Source organism: Prunus persica, chromosome G2 (assembly GCF_000346465.2).
Source record: "Prunus persica cultivar Lovell chromosome G2, Prunus_persica_NCBIv2, whole genome shotgun sequence".
Taxonomy (NCBI): domain Eukaryota; kingdom Viridiplantae; phylum Streptophyta; class Magnoliopsida; order Rosales; family Rosaceae; genus Prunus; species Prunus persica.
In genome coordinates this window covers 11,538,242-11,558,886 of record NC_034010.1, presented here as the reverse complement: position 1 = coordinate 11,558,886, position 20,645 = coordinate 11,538,242, and the positions used below count along the sequence as shown (strand labels likewise).

The window sequence follows — 20,645 nt, the reverse complement described above, 5'->3', positions numbered from 1 at the left end:
CCAATTGACTCCCTTGGCCCACAATGGGTATGCCGCTGCCTACGATGACACAATAATTTTTAGAATACAAGAGTTAATTGAAGAGTGCTAATATCGTTACTCTTTTTATTTTGAAGTTATCATTGACAATCCAATGTAGTGATACGGCACTCCTCTCGTATTGTCTTATAAAGGAGAAATAAATGGAATTTCTCCTTAAAAGGTATATTTTTGTTTAGAGTCCCACTGACAACTCTGCCTGTCGTTTTATTTTCTAGGCTTGCTTATATAATTTTTAAATATGTCATTGGTTATTTACTAACAGTACTCTTGTGGTACCATAGAATGATTGTACTCCAACCAAGACACATCAACTTAAGAAAGTAAAACGGGGTGACACATGATAAGAAGTAGGGATTTCGGGTCAACTCGACTAAACCGCCAACTCGATTATAGTGGGTTGGGTTGATCTAAAATGAGCGGGTCTTGGGTTCAAAACATCATAAATTGTTATGTACGGATTGGAACCAAAACTTAAAAGTATGCATAATTTTGAGTCAACCCGATTGAACCACCAAACCAGACCACATAAAGTTTGGGTTGAGTTGGGTTAGCCTAATAATGAGTGGATTTTGAATTCAAGAAATCATAAACCGCTATACATCAGGTTGAGACTAAAACCGACCCAACCTAACCTAACCCATGCCTTCCCAATTAAGAACTTTTCCAAGCTTCCTTTTCTTTTAGACAAATAGAATTTTTGGTTAGAGCTACGTTTTCGTTGTGTACCTTGTGTTGACCTGAACACACGTCTGTGTTCTTATAGTGTTGCATTAAATTAGATATACACACATCACGAATCAAACTCCCAAGTCAACTCCAAGTCCATTTTTTGCAAATCCAAACCTCTTTCTTTTTTTTTCCTCTTTTTTTTTTTTTTTTTTTTTCAATTACATCATTTTTTGTCCCATACATTACCTACACACTATCCACAACCTCCACATATGCCTAGAAAAGGTACAATGAGAGGAAAAAAAAGAAAATAAGAGAGAGCCCATGATTGAATCATGTTCATGGCTTTGCCTATGAAGGAAAATAATTAAAAACAAAAGTGAAAAATAAGAAGAAATTTTTTGCCGTCCCTCTCTAAATTTAAGGGGACCGAGGGAGCAGCGGTCCAATCCAGCGGTTAAACAAAACCCAAAACCAGATAAAGGCCCTGATTTCTAGTCCCACTGTCTTCTCCTCTCTCCTCTCCTGGACTCGGCAGTCAAAGGTCAGCCCCTAAATTACTGTGGGACCCTCAGCAATTCCTCTTTCCCCCCTCTTTCTCTCTCACAGAATCTCCACGACGACAGCTGCAAGCCTCCAATGCCCAAAACCCAAAACCCAAATCCCTAGAATTCACTGATACTTTGTCCTCCCTTCAATTCGATCTCTTGCGCGATCGGTCAATGCCGGTAAGTCTCGCTTCCGTTTCGATTTGTGTATAGCTTTTCTTGGCTCGAATTTTGTATTTTCCAGGGAAATTCGGGTTCAATTTGGTGCAATTTCGGTAAACCCTAGTTTTTAGTAGCTTGAATCAGGTTGCATAGCGGGTCGTTGATTTTGTTTTTCTTCTGAATATTGTGATTGTCAGGTTTTTTTTATCCGAATTGGTTTGAATTTGAGCTGTTTATGTGGTTTTCATAGTGATAAAGGTTGATTTTGGGGTTGAGTCATATGAAAAAAAAGAGTAATATATGGATAATTGTAGTTGTTGAGTTGCTCAGTAAATGTAGGAACCTCAGAAGATATATAATTTAGAATCTAGATGTCGTTTGCATTTCTTTTGGGACATGAGGAAACGGAAGCTTTTAGTCAACTCTGTCTTGAATTATCTGAACTCAGTTCTGTTTTCGTAAAGTGAAGTTACATAAACTTTAGTACCATTTGTTTGGCAACAGAAAAACAAAAAAAGAAAAAAAACTTTAGTACCATTTGTTTAGTTACACGCCACTGTATTATAATTGTTTCCTATAAAGATTAGTGTTTTATTTTTACTTTATTGAGTATAAATTATTGATGAATTTATTTAAAGAACAAATTTTGAATGGTTTTTGGTTTTGTACTAATTGATTTGTCCAAAATCGGGTTACTTGTAGATCACTCCTTTTGAGATTGTTTCTTGAGTGAGTTTAACTAGGTTTCGAGGAAGAAGCTATTTGTTGATATGAGCTGGTTCCCTTGGGCCTGAGTAATGGCAGGAAGTGTGAGATTTGAGATGAGTTCTGCCAGTCCGGAGGAGTTGGCCTTTGCAGGGTCCTACCCAAATGGGCTGAGGGGAAATTACCCTGGTGCCAGTTTGGATAGGTCTGGAAGCTTCCGTGAGGGTAGTGAGAGTCGGATGTTTAGTTCTGGTGGTTGTACGCCCAGGGGCAGTGCTTATTCGACAGGGAATTTGCCTCCACTGCCTCAGTGCTTGATGTTAGATCCTATTACAATGGCTGATCAGAAGTGTCCTTCGTTAGGTGAGTTAAGGAGGGTTCTGGGAGTATCTTTTGGGGGAACTGCAGAAGACAATGCATTTGGAACAGCTCATCTAAAGCCTCACCCTCCAGTGGCTACAGAGGAACTAAAGTGGGTCAAAGCCAGCGTGCTAGATGCCTCAAACAAGGCCAGGTAATTTGAGTGGCTCCTCTGATATTGTTCATTTGTGCCTTCAGATCCTCTTTAGTAATGCTATAAGTTTTTTATGAAGTTCAAAAATAAATCTGTATTTCTAATAAAGATAATTGAACTTTCTGCCTTGTGTCTACATGTTTCCCTGGATACTATACCTTTGGTTGTTTGTGTCAATGTGTATATATATTTTATTCCAAAAGTTAGCCCTGTACTGATGTTGCAACACTTTTTGGTCAGGGTTAGAGCAAAACGGTTGGATGAATCTATAGACAAATTGAACAGGTACTGTGAAGCTTTAAACTTAAAGAAGCAGCAAAGGAATGAGTTTATAACAAATGAAAGATCAGGTGGGTCAAACTTGCCGAAGATGGGAGCTCAGATGAATCGAAACTCTTCAGATCTTATGAATCAAAGGCTGGAAGACAGGACTAAGACTGTCGTGATGAATAGACGTGTTCGCTCATCGGTCACAGAAATAAGGGTTTGTATACAGAAACTTTTGAATTGTCTTCTTATCTATATAAATTTTGGATTATTAGATTTGACCTTGTGGTTTGATTGCATACAAGTTTGTTAGTATCCTCTGTGGTACGAATTTGATTACTACATTGCATGCATGCATACATATCTGTGTGCATTAACACTATAAACAGTTGCATACAAACATGGATGTACATACACACTTATGTGTGTATGTGCACATACAAAGAAATGAACCCACAGACGCATTTTCATCTGCTGTTAATATTCAAATCTGTAGTTTGTGCAAGAAAGATCAATGATCAAATTTCGATATCTTTGTGGTTTTTTAATGAGAAATGTTAGTCTTACAAAAGAGAAAGGAAATACAACCTGGGAAGAGAAATCAGATCAAAATCACAAGGCAAACATAGGTAGTGGCATATGAAACAATAAAAGACTGAAGGGAAACTTTAAATGAAAAAATTAACTGGTGCCAAAGATTTACTAAATTCTCTGACAGAGTGGTACTGACCTTTCAGATTTAGCATTATCTTCCTAACTTTAAAATCCCGACTTGCTGATTCAATGAGAATTTCACATCAAGTTACCTGTGTTACTGAATAAGATATAATTTGTGTGGTTAACTTTATTCTTTCAGGCTGAAGGCAGAAGTAATATGCTCACAAGGCAGCCTGTGGTCATGGGAAAAGATAGGGATATGCTTAGAGGTGAAGGCTCTGATGTTGTTGAGGAAAAGATTCGCCGACTGCCTGCTGGAGGGGAAGCATGGGATAAGAAGATGAAAAGGAAGCGTTCTGTAGGCACTGTATTTAGCAGACCCATGGATGGTGATGCAGAGCTAAAACGAAACTTGCATCATAAGCCTACTGATGAGCCTGGTCCCCAAGCTAGTGATGCTCAAGGTTTCAGGTGACTTCTTATATGTTAAAAAAAATACTCTAATCAAATTGAGTTGTAATTTTAAGTATCCACGACAACTTTATAGAACCATGAAATTAACGTAGTGTTACAAACTAATTTTTATTATTTAAACTTGCAGCCTTGTAGATTTCTGTCCTGGCATGCTGTTTTGTTGTTGAATAGTTTGATACTACATCTATTCAAAAAGAATAGTTTGATACTACAAAACCGGCTTTGATGTTATTTTTTCTCATTAAAATCCTTTTTTGACTGTACAGTGTAAAATTGAATAGAAGAATATTCGTTGCAATTCGGAAATGTCAATTTCTTGGTTTTGTCATCTTTTTTGCAATGCAAATCTTTCTTAGGGCAGGGCTTTAAACAATTTAAGCTAGCCAAACTAAGGCCTGTTGAGCTTAGTTTGGTACAATTGTGACAGAGTTCAAGCTCAGCTTTAGTTGTGGGAGGTTGATGCTATTAAAATTAAGGTATTTGGAGATTTGAGTGTTAAGGGAGTTACATTTCAACTTGGGAATAAATATTTGTGGGTTTTCCAAGAAAATTTAATTACATGTGTGATTATATTACTCCATTGTCCCACATATTTCTGAACAATTTTGTTAAGGGGTCTCCTCTTTAATATGTAAAGCCCTAAGAAGTGAAAGACGAAATCATGTGTTGTGTCATTTGTTAACCAGAATTGTTATAATCATTGAACTTTGTGCGCATGTGTTTTTTAAAATTTTCACTCTCTTCTTTAGGGAAGTGGTGGTTTGATCATGAATTATGTGGACATTTTCTGGGTCATCATCATTAGATGATTCCTACTCATCCATTTTCCTCCAAACTTGTCTTGCTTTCTTGCAATAATACTTTAGTTGGTTGTGCCCATTATTAGTCTTTTTTGCTGCTTGCTATAACTAATATGTGAAACTTCTCAACTCTTACAGATCAGGGTCATTTAATGGTGGTAATGGCATTAACAAGTTAGACTCTAATTCCTTGTCTGTCAATGCTAATGCCCGTGTTGTGCTAAAGAATGAGCTGGACAAGGTCTCTCTTTCAAGGGATTTAATGGCTGGGTTGAGTAAGGAGCGACTTGGATCAAAGGGAAACAATAAGTATGTACTCATACTTTGCTCATAAAAGAGTTTCTTGTAGCTGCATTAAAGATTTCTTTGACTGATTTGTTGTCATAGTATTTTATACCAACTTGCTAAATGTCTTATTTGGTAATCACTCTGTTCAGATTAAATGTTCGTGAGGATAGTCAAATACCCAGTCCTACTCCAGTGACAAAAGGAAAGGCTTCAAGGGCACCAAGAAATGGCCCTATCACAGCAAGCAACTCATCTCCTAGTTTTCCTCGTACATCTGGAACACCTGAGGGATGGGAACAACCTGCAACTGTAAACAAAAATCATTCCATAAATGGGGCTATCAATCGCAAGCGTCCAATGCCCACAGGATCAGCCTCACCCCCCATGGCTCAATGGGTTGGTCAGAGACCACAAAAAATCTCTCGAACCAGAAGATCAAATCTAGTGTCTCCTGTGTCAAACCATGATGAACTGCAGATACCCTCAGAAGGTTATTCACCTTCTGATGCTGGTGCTAGGTTAAATTCTTTTGGAACCAATGGGCTGCTTCAAAAGAGTGTTTCGAATTGTGCCCACCAAATTAGAGTTAAACAAGAAATTGTTTCATCTCCTGCCAGATTATCTGAAAGTGAAGAATCTGGTGCTGGTGAAAACCGTGAAAGTAGATTGAAAGAGAAAGGACCAGGTGGTGGTGAAGTAGATGATAGAGCTGTGACTGCTGTACAGAATACTGGTTCTTCCCTATTGCCTACAAAGAAGAATAAACTGCTCAATAAAGAGGAAATTGGAGTTGGTGTGCGGAGACAGGGAAGGAGTGGCAGGGGTTCATCCATTTCTAGGGCTAGCACTGTAGCTACCAGGGAAAAATTGGAGACTCCAGCCTCGACAAAGCCACTTAAAAGTATGAGGCCTGGTTCTGAGAGGAATGGAAGGTGTTAACTCATTTATTTATTTATTAATGTTCTGTTTCAGTGTCAACCAATTTCTATTTCAATCTTATGGTTTCATTTTCCTGTTAAACCAGATGTTGTCATCGTTATATCTAAGCTTTGTTGTTTTTTCTTGTTTCAGTAAGTCAGGACGACCTCCTCTGAAGAAACTGTCAGATCGGAAGGCCTTTGCTTGTCCGGGGCATATATCAACCAACGGGTCTCCTGATTTTGCAGGTACTGTACCAGTTTTTCATTCATTGGTATGTTTGGATTAGGTGCTTTTGCTATGTGTTATTGTAATGATACCAAAAGGTTGCTCAAAGAAATTATTATACTTGGAGGTTATATTTGGGAGTGCAAACTAAAATTTAGAATTATGACTCTTGTTTTAGGATGTTTGGGCTTCCTAGATATCAGAATTTGCAAAAACTCTGCCTGGATGTGTTCTTTAAAGAATTTTGCAGGCTTTGATAAGTTTTGGTCTTCATCGCATGCCAGTAATAAAAGTTATTCTCTTCTAAATTTCTCAGACATCAAATAGTATTAGCGTTTGGGTATTTGGTTAAATACATTCCTGTATATTTTTATGTCATCTGCCAAAAAGAATTAACTTTCATTGGTATGCATGTGTACACTCAGTCAATGATGAGAAACCTGATTTCCATTATATGATTTTGAATCTTCTATGGTGAGATATATTGTTTTCATTTCTTCATATTTTTTCCTATAGAAAATAGACGACAATTCATACTGCATATCAGGGTTTGGCTCTTTGAAATTAATGGGTTGCAATGATATGCTTTTGCATTTCATGTTTCAGGTGAATCGGGTGATGACCGTGAAGAACTTTTAGCAGCTGCAGCTTTTGCTTGTAATTCCAGAAGTATGTTTCTAAGACTAATATTGTTTTTTTCTCCTTCATTTAGCAATATATACTTTATGTATTATATGAACACATATTTGCATTATCATGAATGTGTTATGTTCATATACATATTTTTCACCATGGTATTGTTTGGTTGTTTTTGTAGATTTTGCTTGTTCTAGTTCATTTTGGAAGAAAATGGAACCAATCTTTGGTCCTGTCAGTTTAGAGGAGGCATCTTACTTGAAGGAGCAGGTAGTTGCTAAAATTTATAACTACTTCTCACTAAAAAAAAATCTATTTTATTATATTGATATGGGTCCCTGACAAACTCTTTCTATATTTTTATGTTTCCATTTGAATCAGCTCATATGTATGGAGGAGAAGGATGAATGCATATCTCTGATGTTTGGCAATGGAAATAATGTTTTGGTAATGTCTAATAGCCAATTATGTTGTTCGATAGCATGTTATGATTTCCAGTTTTGCACTCTCTTCCATCTTCTTCACACTTAATCTTGGTAGTTTTTAATCCAGTGTCATATTTAATTTGATGGAATACTTGAATTTTGACCCTTTTATCTCATCCCAAAGTGTGCCACTCCAGACGTGTATTTACGCTATGCTTTTATGCATTCATTATGGTTTTCAAATGTTTAATAACACATTTTCCAACTCCTGTTTTACCAAACTTTGCATGCAGTATCCTGCAGTTAGGTTAGTAACACATAAAGAATGATGAGTGGTGGTATGAATTTTGAAAATGATAGTTTGCTTGCAAGGACATACATCAATTCAACTTGTCATCTAAAGGAAAAAAAAAAAAAAAACGAAGACATTCTATGGGTTCAATCTTGATGATATTTAAAATTATTCTAATCAGCTCATTTTGCTTAACTTCTACTTTACAATTAGGTGTTCTTGACGAAGACAAACATCCTGCTGAGTAGGATGCCAGACATCTTGTTACTTATGAAGTTATCTTGTTTTCTCAGGGTGATATTGTGCGTGAAGAAAATTTTGCGTCCAAGACTCTTGCTTCTGGATCAAAAGAGAGGAACTTGCAAGACCATATTCAAAATGGAGGTATATCACGTGGAAGATTAGACTCCGAAGGAATGAAGAAAGTGCCTCCACTGTACCAAAGAGTATTGTCAGCTCTAATCATGGAAGATGAAATTGAAGATTTTGAAAAAGACATTGACCGGAGAACTATGTCTTTACAATATAACAGAGATGTTTCTTCCACTGCTACATGCGCCTCTATTAATGTTGAGCCAAGGAACAGGGTTGGGATTCTGTTTGCAAACGAAACCAATTTGGGTCCTCATCTCAATCAATGTTCCGTTGACAGTCTCCCCTGCAATGGGACTAGTGGCTTTGCTAATGCCACAGGAATCTGTAATCAAATACTCAAAGATGATTTGTCGAAAGTAGATTTTGCAGTATTGCATTCAGGGAGTGGTCTGTTCCCTGCGTTTTCTGAAAATGGTTGCCCATATGAGCAGATGTCTCTGGAGGATAGACTCTTGTTGGAGCTGCAGAGTGTTGACCTATATCAAGAAACAGTGGTAAGCTCTAAACTTATTTAAGTGATGATGTATAATTGCTCGGCTCTGTGACCGTATAGTTTCACTTTACTCAGTTTTTCTGGGTCAGTCCTTTTTTCTGCTAGAAATTTGCATGACTTCCACTGCAGAATTGGGAACTAGGGAACTATTTTGAATGACAGCTCTCTCTCTCTCAGTTGCCTTTCCTCAACACCTTTCTTACATTAATCTAACACCCTTACCGTTTCCCTTGTCTCAGCCTGATCTATCAGATGGAGATGATGAAGCAATTGATCAAGATATTGTTGGACTAGAGAAGCTACTTCACCAACAGGTTACGGTCCTTAGATTTCACTTTTTATAAACATAATTGAGTTTCCGCATTGTTAAACTGAACTTGTACAGAGTTATTTCTTCTCAATACTTTGTTTGCACAATTATTATCTTGCAATTGGTAAATTCTGAGTCATTTCTACATCTTTTCCTATTGTTGTCTCATAGTTTGATTTTTCTGATTCTTCGGACACTATAGGTTGATGGTAAGAAGAAGCAGTTGAACAAATTTATTAAAGCAATTGAAGAAAACATGGACATCGAAAGACGGTAGGATATTCAAATGTGTTTTGTAAGTTTGTAGTATAACATTTTTCATTAGGAACATCAACACAATATCAATTCTTAGATTCTGTGGAAGTTCAATCTTATGTTGTTGAATTGCAGGCGGCGTGACCAGGTTGCCATGGACAAGCTTGTCGAGTCGGCTTACAGAAAGCTTCTGGTACTTTTTGCAATTGCTTATTTTCCCATTGTTTATTCCTCCAATATTAGAAGCTATCTATCATGTATTACAGTGTATCATATGGGATGGAATTCAAACTTGCATGTTCCCAAATCTATTACTTACACATCTTGACTGAATTACCCACAAATGATAGATATTAATTTAAAATGCCTCAATTTGCACATTTTGCTGAATTTTAATTGTAGCATATGAAGTGTTACGGAGACAATAAAAGGTCCCATTTTCTGGTTTCTGTAGGCCACTCGAGGAAGTATCGCTTCAAAATATAAGATTGCTAAGGTTCCAAAACATGTTGCTGTTGCTTATACGAAGAGGACTCTTGCTAGATGTCGCAAATATGAAGAAAATGGAATAAGTTGCTTTAATGAGCCTGCACTTCGAGATGTCATTTTCGCTGCACCGCTTCACGGAGGCAATGCGGAACCCATGAAATGCGATGGCTTAAGTTTGCCACCTGAAAATCAAAACTCTCACCAAGAGCCCGTGGTGTCAGGTTGGCCTTTAATTATTTATATTTTTGTGCTCTTGATGAGTGTATTTGTAGTTTTAGCATACTCTCTGTTTGTGTGTGTACATTAGGAAATTTATGTGCTACAATATGCATATTTCCAAGATATTGAAAGCAGGTGTTCAGTCAGAGGCCATATATATCAGACAAAAACTATGCACTGGTTTTCTGCTTTCCCATGATGTGGATTTTTTTCCAAACATCCCTAATTATTTAAAGATATTTTTTTCACAGAAACTTAATCTAGGGTGACCTGGTTTCAGTAAATGCCTTTTTTTTGCTCACAGGTTCTTCCAATTGGACGGAGCGGCATGATCATCTTAACAAGTATGGCAGAGATTCTGATGGTACTTTTGGAAGTCTTACCCATTGCTCTGCGAAGGATTATGCTAAAAATGGACCAATATTTTACAGAGGGAAAAAGAAGGAAGTTCTGCTAGATGATGTTGGCAGTCCTTCCTTGAAAGCTGCATCAAATCCTGGTACCATGCTGGGCCGAGCAAAAGGGAAAAGAAGTGAGAGAGAAAGGGACAAGGATGTATCAGCCAGAAATTCTGTTGCCAAAGCTGGCCGTCAATCATTGGGTAACAATAAGGGTGAGCGTAAAACGAAAACAAAGCCCAAGCAGAAGACAGCTCAGCTATCAACTTCAGGAAATGGGTTGGTTAGCAATGTCACTTCAGCTAGTGGTTTTATTGAAGTTGTTGGCAATAGTAATAACAGAAAACGAGAGGTCGGGCCGGTACGCTATAATGACAATCATGAGGGTCCTACAGAGACCAAGAAACAGATAGATTGTGGAAACCTGCAGTTGAATGAATTAGACTCCATAGAACTAGGAGTAGACACTGACCTCGATGGGAATCAAGATCTGAGTACTTGGTTGAACTTTGATGAGGATGGTTTGCAAGACCATATCGCGGAGGGGCTTGACATACCTATGGATGACCTCTCGGATTTAAATATGCTTCTTTGAGAACAGCATACTGTATATTTCCTTGGATTGTTTGACATTTAGACAAGATTGATGGTGTTATTGTCAGAGGGCAACCTGCTAATATAAGTTATGGCTCTGGCAAACAGGCACATGTAATTATGGCCATTCTTTTTGTATACTTATCTAAAGAAGTTATATAAAAAAAAAAACAAAAACAAATCTCAATTGTTTATGTCATGCTGATAAATTCTCCTGTCATAACAAATAACAGTATTCTTTTGAACCGTAGTTTGCTTCTTTCATTTCTGTTTTCTCTAGCATTTATGACTTCTTCTATTAAGAATATATTTAAGTGCTTACTGAGGTGATAGCTACTTTCCTTCCAATTTTAGATCTCTGTGTCACACTAATGAGTATGTTTTGTGTCAGTGTGTTTGACGGGTTGGTTATCTATTTGGTTAACTAGAGTGCGTCTACACCTGATAGGGAGTCTTGATTGTTGTTGTCAAGTTGTTTATGAGCTTATCTCCTAACAACTTTTGCTCTTGGGCTTAACGTTACTTGGTATTTGTTTTGCTTCTAGAAAATGGGAAGTTTTTCTGGTTTATTTCTGTTTCAGGAGCTGTTAAAGTCAAGACCTCTGCATGTATAGGTAAGGGGGTTCTAATTATGTAATTTCGTGACTATTTCATTCTGTTTAGAAACTTGATTCTACGAACATCCACTTCAAACTTGATCACATCTTTTTTATTTATTTGTTTCATTTGCTTTTGGTAGTTTCTTTACTTGAACTTCTTTTTTGTGCTCTGCTGTTGCAGGTTGGATTTTTGGGAGATGCTTATAGCTCGCAAGTTTCTGTGCCAGGTTCTTCATTTTTACTACAAGATGCCAAGCAGGTGTTGTGTAATAGCTAAGGAATATGCTTATTCTCCTTGCCCTATAATCTGGTTGGAATAGTTATACAGATCAGGAAGTTGGAATTGTTCTTGGGCTCCTACTATATATTCTTTCTTATTTGCGTGACTAGTTTTGTTTTTATTTTATGGTTATGATACTTTGATTATTCACTTCCTGTTGAGGATCATTACTCATTAGCTTGTTTATAGATTATTAATCTATTCAAATAAGAGTATATTCATTCAATAGTGAGAAACCATTGTTCTTCTTGCGTTTATTACATTGGAAATTGTGGCTCTTTGCATTGTTTCCTGAACTTTCTTTGTCATGCCTTTATTTAAAAGTTGAAACAATATTTGCTTATAAATCTATGTAGAAGCTTGCTTGCATTTTTTCCGGCCCTACACTTTATACTTCAAATTTTCTTTGTTCCCTGTGATTACCCTTACCTTTTCTAATAATTTTGAATTCATCCAGTTTGACAATTCTGCCAGAAAAGTAGGCAAAACATGCAAACCTAGGTCACTGACTGATGTCGTCTCTCCCCTCCTTTCTTGTTGCTCCTGTCTTTTCTCTGAATATCAACTTTTTGTTCTGGACATCTTGTATGCCCTTCAATATATTTTCTTGTTCCTTTTTAGTCTTTAAACTACATATTGTCTAGATGCAATGCCGTGTACTTTGGATTTAATTTTCTGATTCTTTTTTCGCCATAGAGATACTATAGTGCTATGCGTTTGAAGATGACAAGGGAGGTTTTACTGATTTAAATACTTGCAGTGGGAGTCTGAAATGGTGTTTTAAACTCAAATTATGCTTTGGGTTGTATGGCTGAAGGTGAACTATAACTGTTTTGTGCAAACCTGAGTTAGGTATATAGTGTGATGATTGATGTAGGAGAGCTCTGAAATTCTGTGGGAGTGCTGGAGTGTAAGATTCATATTTTGAGTAGTTTTAAGGACTACGCGTAGCAAGTAAAATGGAAAATTTTTCCAGAAGTTTTAATGGCTTAAAACTTAGCATGAGGGGAGGTCCACGAGTTTTCTGGTGCAGCAACTGGGTAAGATGATGTTGGCTTCTAGAGTTAGGGTTGGGATAAGTATGGATTGTAGGGTTTTAATAAATGACATGATGAGAGAGTGTTAGTCAAGGATGAAAGGTAAGTGAATAGAACCCAAAGAACAGTTTTTTTCATTCTTTGTGCATTTAAATACGTAAGTGATGATCCATCTTCCTGCGTTCTCAAAATAGGATTTGTAAAGGGTGTCGGAATGGGAACCCAGCTTCGATGGGCTTGAATTTGCATCCACCTGGACATTTGTGGTGTGCTTTCAACCGGGTAGCACATCATAAAAAAGGTGCGATATGCTTTTTGTGACTTTGCTCACAAGATAAAATGATAGACCCGAATACTAGTTCCGAGAATGTACCTTTAAGTATGTACCTTATGTCAAACATGCAAGTTTTTCTAGATTTTCATCATGGACTTCAAGAATTCCATGCTTTTAGATGTCTTGCTGAATCTGAAACTTGTTATGAAGTGTACAAACCACCAATGAATGAATAAGGTATGGAGGAGCTTCACAAAGTGACAAACACAGTTTCCTTTCACTGGTATGTTCTTTGATACCTATTTTGTGTTTAATTGTCATTTTTAATTTAGTAATTAAATATTTGTGAGTTTCTGTGGTTGCATCGCCAACTGTATGATGACCGAAATAACCATGAGAAATTCATGCAGTATAATTTGTTGGCAGCAGTCCTTCGTGCTTGACCCTTGCTCCAAACGCTTAATATGCTTGGAAGAACATTCAATGGCGGGGCAGTAGATTTCCTTGAAAACAAGATTTGGTAGTTATATCTCGTATCATTATCTAGAACTAGGCCGTCTAAGGATCATGTTACATGTACATGTTGATTAGTATCTTGACTTCTTTTCTTGGTTTCATGTGGATAATCAGAAAATATTCTTTTGTTTTAGGTAGCTTTATAGAGCTCAGATTGTTTCTGATTCCATTAAAAGATTGCTTCATTGGATGTGGAGGCTTGTCTTCAAATTTCTTCACGGTTTTAGGTTGGCTGCCTCTAGCAGTACACTATCCATTTTTCGTGTTCTTAAATTGGCTGCCTCCAGCAGATTGGTTGATACTTGGATTTTCATGGAATATATTGTAAAATGAAAAGAGAGAACCAGTTTAAATTTATAAAGATGTTGCTTCTCCACAGCTTTATAGCGGATCAAAGGCTAAGTGACAATCTTCTAGCCTCTCTACAATTTGATTTCTTGGTGATATCTGAAAGGATCTATCCAAACCCATAGCATCCTACGGACAATTAAAAATTTTGAGCAGATGAACCCATGAATAAATTAAAGAATTAGCAGAGATGTCAAAAATATCCAGATTTCATCATTTATGCATCTTCACTGCATTTTACTTCATCCTTAAGGCAGCAAATCCAGAAGCCCAATATAAATACAGTAATGCTGACGAACCGGACCGACCCTGTGATGGAGGGATGATAAACTTGATATATTCTACTGCTACAGTTTAATTTTAGTTTCTCCTGCAAAAAGCTGAAGTGCTTCAATGGTGTCACGAAATCCGAGTACTATGTACACGGTCTTTGTGTGAAACTGGAATGAATTGTTCTACAATTTTTGAGACAAATCTGACATTTGGAAGATTAAGAGCTGCGTGATACTCCTCTTCATCAAAATCTGCCTGTTTTAATGTTCTCGTGTAACTCTCAGTAGCTGATCTTGGATGACCCCTTGCAATGGAGACCTGCGATTTTATGGAAAACTGTTACACAGCGGTAAAATATGTAACCTTGAAAACCAAAATGGCATCTCAATGAAAACAAAGAAAGAAAATTAACGAGGGACTTATCAATTGTCCTTGTTTAGGCCTAATTTTTGCACGTCAGTCATTCGGCTATTGGGCTATTTTTAACAAAACAAACTTGGGCTCTATTTGTCGAAATTGGAAAATAGCCCAGGTCATTTCAAAGAAGGAGGGTTAAAATAAACCAATTACCCAAAAAAAATTTAACAGGATAGATTTTAATTACCATCAATGGTGATCTAATCTAAATACCCATATTTAATTGGTTTATTTTTTACCCAGTTTCTAGATTACATATTTTAAGCTTGATGGTTTTATCATAAAATTAATATACTTGGTATAGCAAAATAAAATAACGAAGTGAAATGAAAAACTAAAAATTGAAAAAAAATAAAAAAAGACAAATGAAAAATAAATAAATAAAAATCAGACCAACCAAAAAAATAAAGCAATCAGACCAATACATTGGGTAGAAAATTTGAAAATGAAAATTTGGTGTTTTTAGTTTTTGTATATGAATTTGAATTTGTTTTCTAAAAACAATTGCAGTGAAAATGAAAACGCCATACAGAACACATTTTTAATAAAAAATGAAAACTGAGCTTTGAGAATATTACCGAACGGCCCTTATAAACCCACAGAAAATAAAATTCTCTGCATAAGCACAAATCTATTTCTTTGGTTTGGTGGGGCTTACTTCAGCCGTTGGATGATCCCAACGGTTGATATTACAACCACCAAACTTTTTTGGTTTAAAAAAAAAAAAAAAAAAAAAAAAAAGACATTTTGCTATAAAAGCGAAGATATCAAATCCCTACCCTCATTTCGCCCACAACCCTAAACCCTCTCACTCCAGCCGTTACTCTTCTCCCTTCTCCATCTCATCCCTTCTCACAGAACCATGGCAGAGAGACCAGCAGAGAGAGGCCGTGGTGGATTCGGCCGAGGCTTCGGCGGGCGCGGAGGTGACCGCGGCCGCGGAGGAGGGCGACGCCGCCCCGGGCGCCGCGAGGAGGAAGAGAAGTGGGTCCCAGTGACCAAGCTCGGCCGCCTCGTGAAGGAAGGCAAGATAAAGAGCCTGGAGCAAATCTACCTCCACTCTCTACCCATCAAGGAGCACCAGATCATCGACGCTCTCGTCGCCTCCGGTAGCCTTAAGGACGAGGTGATGAAGATTATGCCGGTCCAGAAGCAGACACGGGCCGGTCAGCGAACCCGATTTAAGGCCTTCGTCGTCGTCGGCGACAGCAATGGGCACGTCGGGCTCGGAGTCAAGTGCAGCAAGGAGGTGGCCACTGCGATACGTGGCGCTATTATATTGGCTAAGCTTTCTGTGATTCCGGTGAGGAGAGGGTACTGGGGTAACAAGATTGGGAAGCCCCATACGGTGCCGTGTAAGGTGACCGGCAAGTGTGGCTCTGTCACAGTCAGGATGGTGCCCGCTCCCCGTGGTGCTGGAATTGTGGCTGCCCGTGTGCCCAAGAAGGTCCTGCAGTTTGCTGGTATTGATGATGTTTTCACCTCATCCCGTGGCTCCACCAAGACGCTTGGCAACTTTGTCAAGGTATATCTAGTCTATCCAAATTTTCATTGTTTTTTTGTGTTTTCACATTAGTTGATTGTTTGTACATTATTATTATTTATTGGATGTTGTTTAGTTTGCCGAATAAGTATCAGAGTGTGTTGGGTGGCTTTTGGTGATGCTATTAATCTTGAATTAATAATATGCAAATGAAATTTGGTCAAAGAGTTCTTACTCTTAGAAATATGCAAATGAAATTTGAAAGAAGAATGTGATGAGCTTGTGGAGTTGAGTGTTGTGTAGTTGAAATTGAAATCTACCCATCTCAGGAAGCTCTTAACAATCTTTAACATTTTGTTTTGCATATTTTTAGTAGTGGGAAATCTTTGGTTAATGCTTCAGCAATGGTTTGTGCAGATCTAATACATTTTCTGGATAATCTCTTATTTGGCATATAAATTTAAGTAAATTTAGGTTTTACTCATAAAAAAAATTTCACTTTTAGAAAAAGCCAAAGCTTTTTCAAAAAAGACAGAATAACCTCTCAACTTTCAAACCAAAGACATGCAAATGTAAAGGATTTCTTAGGAAATTAAAAAATAAATAAGGGTAATTTTGTCCATTTTTGCTTCTTTTAAAAATTTTCTCTCTCCTTTGGGTTTTTCCAAAGTCTCCCTATAATTTAACAGTTTTAGTTTGTGTGTGTTAGCATGATTGAGGATGCATGAATGCAAAAAGTTTTAGTGCATCTTGTGGTTGTGGAAATTATGGAAGTGGCATTTTGACATGAAGTGCGGTTGAAGCATTAATATTTTTGAACAAGATAGCACTAAATTCTAATTCTTTGCGTAGTCGGGCTTTGAAAACTTTTTAATGGTTGGGCTGGTAAATGGATTTGGAAGGTCTGACCCTTGGCCCCTCTGATGATCCTGGCAGCCCGACTCTGAAGTATGAGCATTAAATAAATATATAAATTTGATTGGTGATGTTGCAGAGCTTCTTCAAGATAGGACTTCTGTGAACCAATATGTTAAGTTTAGGGTGGACCTGTGATTTCAATGTAGAACGGATTGAAATGAGTAGCTTTCCTCTTGACCCTGAGTGTCAATTGTTCTTTATGCTATATAGTTTGCTCCTTGGTAGTCATTTTAGTTCTTGATTTGCTATTGCCTTCAGTACAAAGAAAATTTATAATCGCCACCCTTCAGTTTGGGTTGAATTCCTCAGTTAAAGATGTAATTTAACTAGACCGAACTAAGTGGTACTTGAATCTCATATTATTTGCGTTGTATCTAATCATTTATGTGAATGCATTTTTTGCAGGCTACTTTCGATTGCCTCCTGAAGACTTACGGTTTTCTGACCCCTGAATTCTGGAAAGAGACACGCTTCAGCAAATCTCCGTTCCAAGAGTTCACAGACCTGTTGGGAAGGCCAACCAAGCCCCTTCTCATTGAAGATGTGGAGAAAGTAGAAGCCTAGTCTGACTCAGAGAGCTAGTGTTTATTGAAGATGAAATCTTAGTTTCTGCAATATGTTACCTTTTTGGTTTATCAACGTTTTTGTAATTTGTTTCATCTTGTTTTTGTTTGTTTAAACTATGCTGGAATATTTTTGTTTTCGCAGAGATTTACCAATGCTTACATTCCATTTGGATGTTCAATCAAGGGAACGTCTATAATGCACACTGATGTGCCCAGATTTTTTTTTAAATTGGTTACCGGTTATACAAGTGCTCCAGTTTCCATCTTTTATTAATATTTAATGCAAATGCAATTGCATAAAGGTCATGCAATCATGGCCTCTCTGTTTGTCAATTGGCATATGATTTGGCATGTTATTTTTCAATTGAATTTATTCTATTTGACTCACAATGACATTCATTATGAGTTGCTGGTTTTATTTATATGAATTATGATGGTTAGTTGTGGTAATTCCTCAATATTTTATGCTAGGTTTTAAAATTTAATTGAGGTTGATAGTTTCAATTTTTGTTTCATAGAATTGGTGAATGCGCATCAACATTTATTTGAAAGTTTGAAAGTCTTTATCCATCAAATTTTTTCACCTCGAGTTTTGTTTATGTAATTGGTTGAAATCAATTTCTAAAATAAGAACTATATTAATTGTTGAACTCTATGTTACATAGCTGTACTTTTGTAGACATCCAAGAAGTATTATAAATTTATATTCTTTTCCTAACCCCCATGGATTTTATAACATTGTTAGGATTAAAAGTCAAGAAAAATGAGTATAAAATTAGAAAGTTTACAAGTTTTCTCGTAGATTACAAGATTTTCAGTTGTGTTTACAAGGATAATAACACAAATTTTACTCCTCCAAAGTCCATTCTTATTGGTACTATGTGACATTTTCTTTGTAAATTAGGGTCTTACAGTGTTATGGATTAAGGTGGACCACAATGTTGTTACAATTATTTCCTACACTTGTAGATTTTTTTTATGATTCATGAGTTAGGGGTTGCTTTATATAACTTGTAACCAAAAACAATAAACTTGGGTAGCTTTATATAAATTCAATTAGCCAAACTGAAATTGTTTTTTTTTTTTTTGGTAACCAAAAATAATTTTTGAACATCTAAATGATTTTTTTTTGTTTTGTTATAACTAAAATACGACTACATAATATAATTTGTTCATGTGTTATAATATCAATCATGATAAGATATTCAACTTTTAAGACATAATATCAATAAATATCAACTTATATTATAATAAATATTATATGACCAGACTCTGAAGCCACACTATAATTATTTCTCAAGATGACATATTATTAAATAAATATATATATGTATACGTGCTTATTCTAAAAACAACTTTAAACAAATGCCTTATAACCAAAAAAATATATTATTTTTTGAAGATAACTCATAGCATCTTCCTACAAAAAGTTCCCTTATAATCCTTCTCTAGTTTTTGGTTCATATCCTCGTAATATATTGGTTCACATCCGATCAATAAAAAAATTGTTAAATAAAAATATCTAATAATTTAATACTTAAATAATATATATTGCATTTTATAATCAATAAATAATACATAAATATGATATTTACATATAATATATACAATTTCAACTAAAATACTCGAAATTTTATAGGGCATGGATCCACGTTACAAGGAATTGGTAATGGTGGACCTTAGCGATGTAAAATAGGTCATTATTCTAATAAACAATTTTATTAAAAGCTTAAGGACCGAGGGTACTATAACGTTGTAAAGAGAATTATAACATCCTACATCGACTAATGGAGAGGAGGTGATGTGCCTTATATGTGCATGTCTGCCTCCATCTAGCACAAGGTATTTTGGGAGCTCACTAGCTTCAGAGTCGAGGGAACTTATTTTATAAGGATATTGAATCATACTACAAAGAATTGGTAAGTCTGGACCATGAAGACGTAAATTGGGGTCCTTATTCTAGTGAAATGAGAGTTTACAATATTAAGGGCCGATTTTACAATTTTTTGGATACCAGGGTACCATAATGTTGCAAAGTGGATCCATAAACATGTACATTACAAGATTTGGGTCGCGATTTACAAATATAGGGACGGGAATTACAGAGTTAAGGTTTATCAAATCCATAATGTTGTAAATCCTAATTTTACAAGGACATGGATCCATATTACAATGAATTGATAAATGTGGACCATGAAGATATAAATTGGGGTCCTTATTCTAGTAAAATGAGGGTTTAAAAGATTTAAGGGCCTTTTTTATAATGTTTTGAATACGAGGGCACCATAAAGTTGTAAAAATGATCCTTAAACATGTAAGTTACATGATTTGAATAGCGAATTACAGGTTTTGGCACAAGGGTTACCACATTAGGGGTTCACATAATCCATAATATTATAAATCCTTATTTTACAAGGATATGTATCCACATTATAAGGAATTGATAAGTGTGGACCTTGAGGATGTAAAATGGGGTCATTATTCTAGTACACACAAGAGTTTACAAGATTAAGGACTAATGTTACAATATTTTGGATATAAGGGTACCATAACACTATAACAGGATCCCAAAACTTAGAAGTTACAAGATGTGGATAGCGATTTACAAGTTTTTGCATTAAGATTACAACTCATCAAATCCATAACATTGTAAATCCTTATTTTATAAGAATATGGATCCACATTACAAAGAATTGATAAGGTTGGACCTTTGTGATGTGAAAAGTGGCCATTATTCTAGTAAACACAAAAGTTTACAAGAGTCAGGACAGATGTTACAATGTTTTGGATATAATAATCCTATAACGTCGTAAACCGGATCCCTAAACTTGTAAGTTATAAGATTGTACTTCAAATGCAATTGCATATTAGCATGTAATTAGATGCTCCCTGGTTGTCAATTACACACTCCTTGTTTGTCAAGTACTCAAATTGTCATGAATATTAGTAATACTAATTAGTAGTTACTTAAAATGCAATTGCATATTAGTATGCAATTGGATGCTCCTTGGTTGTCAATTATACGCTCCTTGTTTGGCAATTGCCAAACCACCTTTACCATTTGATTATTGTCACTTTCCATGTATCTTCATAATTAAGCACCTAAAGATTAAAAAAAAATAATAAAAAAATTGGCATTTATTGCATCTATTCATTTTAATGATGCAAAATCAAAA

At 36.2% G+C, this 20,645-nt stretch overlaps 2 protein-coding genes across 6 annotated transcripts; both read left to right on the top strand.

Moving 5' to 3' along the window:
- Positions 809–13,718, top strand: LOC18779968. 5 transcript variants are annotated; one of them, XM_020557020.1, is made up of 19 exons: positions 809–1,439; positions 2,124–2,640; positions 2,881–3,124; positions 3,764–4,035; positions 4,977–5,147; positions 5,276–6,058; positions 6,198–6,292; positions 6,879–6,941; positions 7,090–7,178; positions 7,290–7,355; positions 7,919–8,494; positions 8,733–8,807; positions 9,006–9,076; positions 9,194–9,251; positions 9,513–9,768; positions 10,071–11,372; positions 11,539–12,975; positions 13,159–13,231; positions 13,359–13,718. In XM_020557020.1, exons 2-16 carry the CDS (start codon positions 2,219–2,221, stop codon positions 10,757–10,759), a joined length of 3,930 nt encoding a protein of 1,309 aa, XP_020412609.1. In that variant the 5' UTR covers positions 809–1,439; positions 2,124–2,218; the 3' UTR covers positions 10,760–11,372; positions 11,539–12,975; positions 13,159–13,231; positions 13,359–13,718. The 5 variants fall into 5 exon arrangements, with proteins under 5 accessions (XP_020412609.1, XP_020412611.1, XP_020412610.1 ...); XM_020557022.1 differs by having other exon boundaries at positions 2,226–2,640; positions 11,539–13,231; XM_020557021.1 differs by having other exon boundaries at positions 2,165–2,640; positions 11,539–13,231.
- On the top strand, positions 15,271–17,734 carry LOC18780473 (40S ribosomal protein S2-4). Its single transcript, XM_007213766.2, has 2 exons — positions 15,271–16,027; positions 17,309–17,734. Exons 1-2 carry the CDS (start codon positions 15,365–15,367, stop codon positions 17,465–17,467), a joined length of 822 nt encoding a protein of 273 aa, XP_007213828.1. The 5' UTR covers positions 15,271–15,364; the 3' UTR covers positions 17,468–17,734.

Bases quoted from the DNA above. Each gene is read 5' to 3' on its own strand.
- LOC18779968 (XM_020557021.1), top strand. From the start codon at position 2,219: ATGGCAGGAAGTGTGAGATTTGAGATGAGTTCTGCCAGTCCGGAGGAG. The intron at 2,641-2,880 runs GTAATTTGAGTG...CTTTTTGGTCAG, and splicing joins GATGCCTCAAACAAGGCCAG to GGTTAGAGCAAAACGGTTGG. The intron at 9,077-9,193 runs GTAGGATATTCA...GTTGAATTGCAG, and splicing joins AACATGGACATCGAAAGACG to GCGGCGTGACCAGGTTGCCA.
- LOC18780473 (XM_007213766.2), top strand. From the start codon at position 15,365: ATGGCAGAGAGACCAGCAGAGAGAGGCCGTGGTGGATTCGGCCGAGGC. The intron at 16,028-17,308 runs GTATATCTAGTC...CATTTTTTGCAG, and splicing joins CGCTTGGCAACTTTGTCAAG to GCTACTTTCGATTGCCTCCT.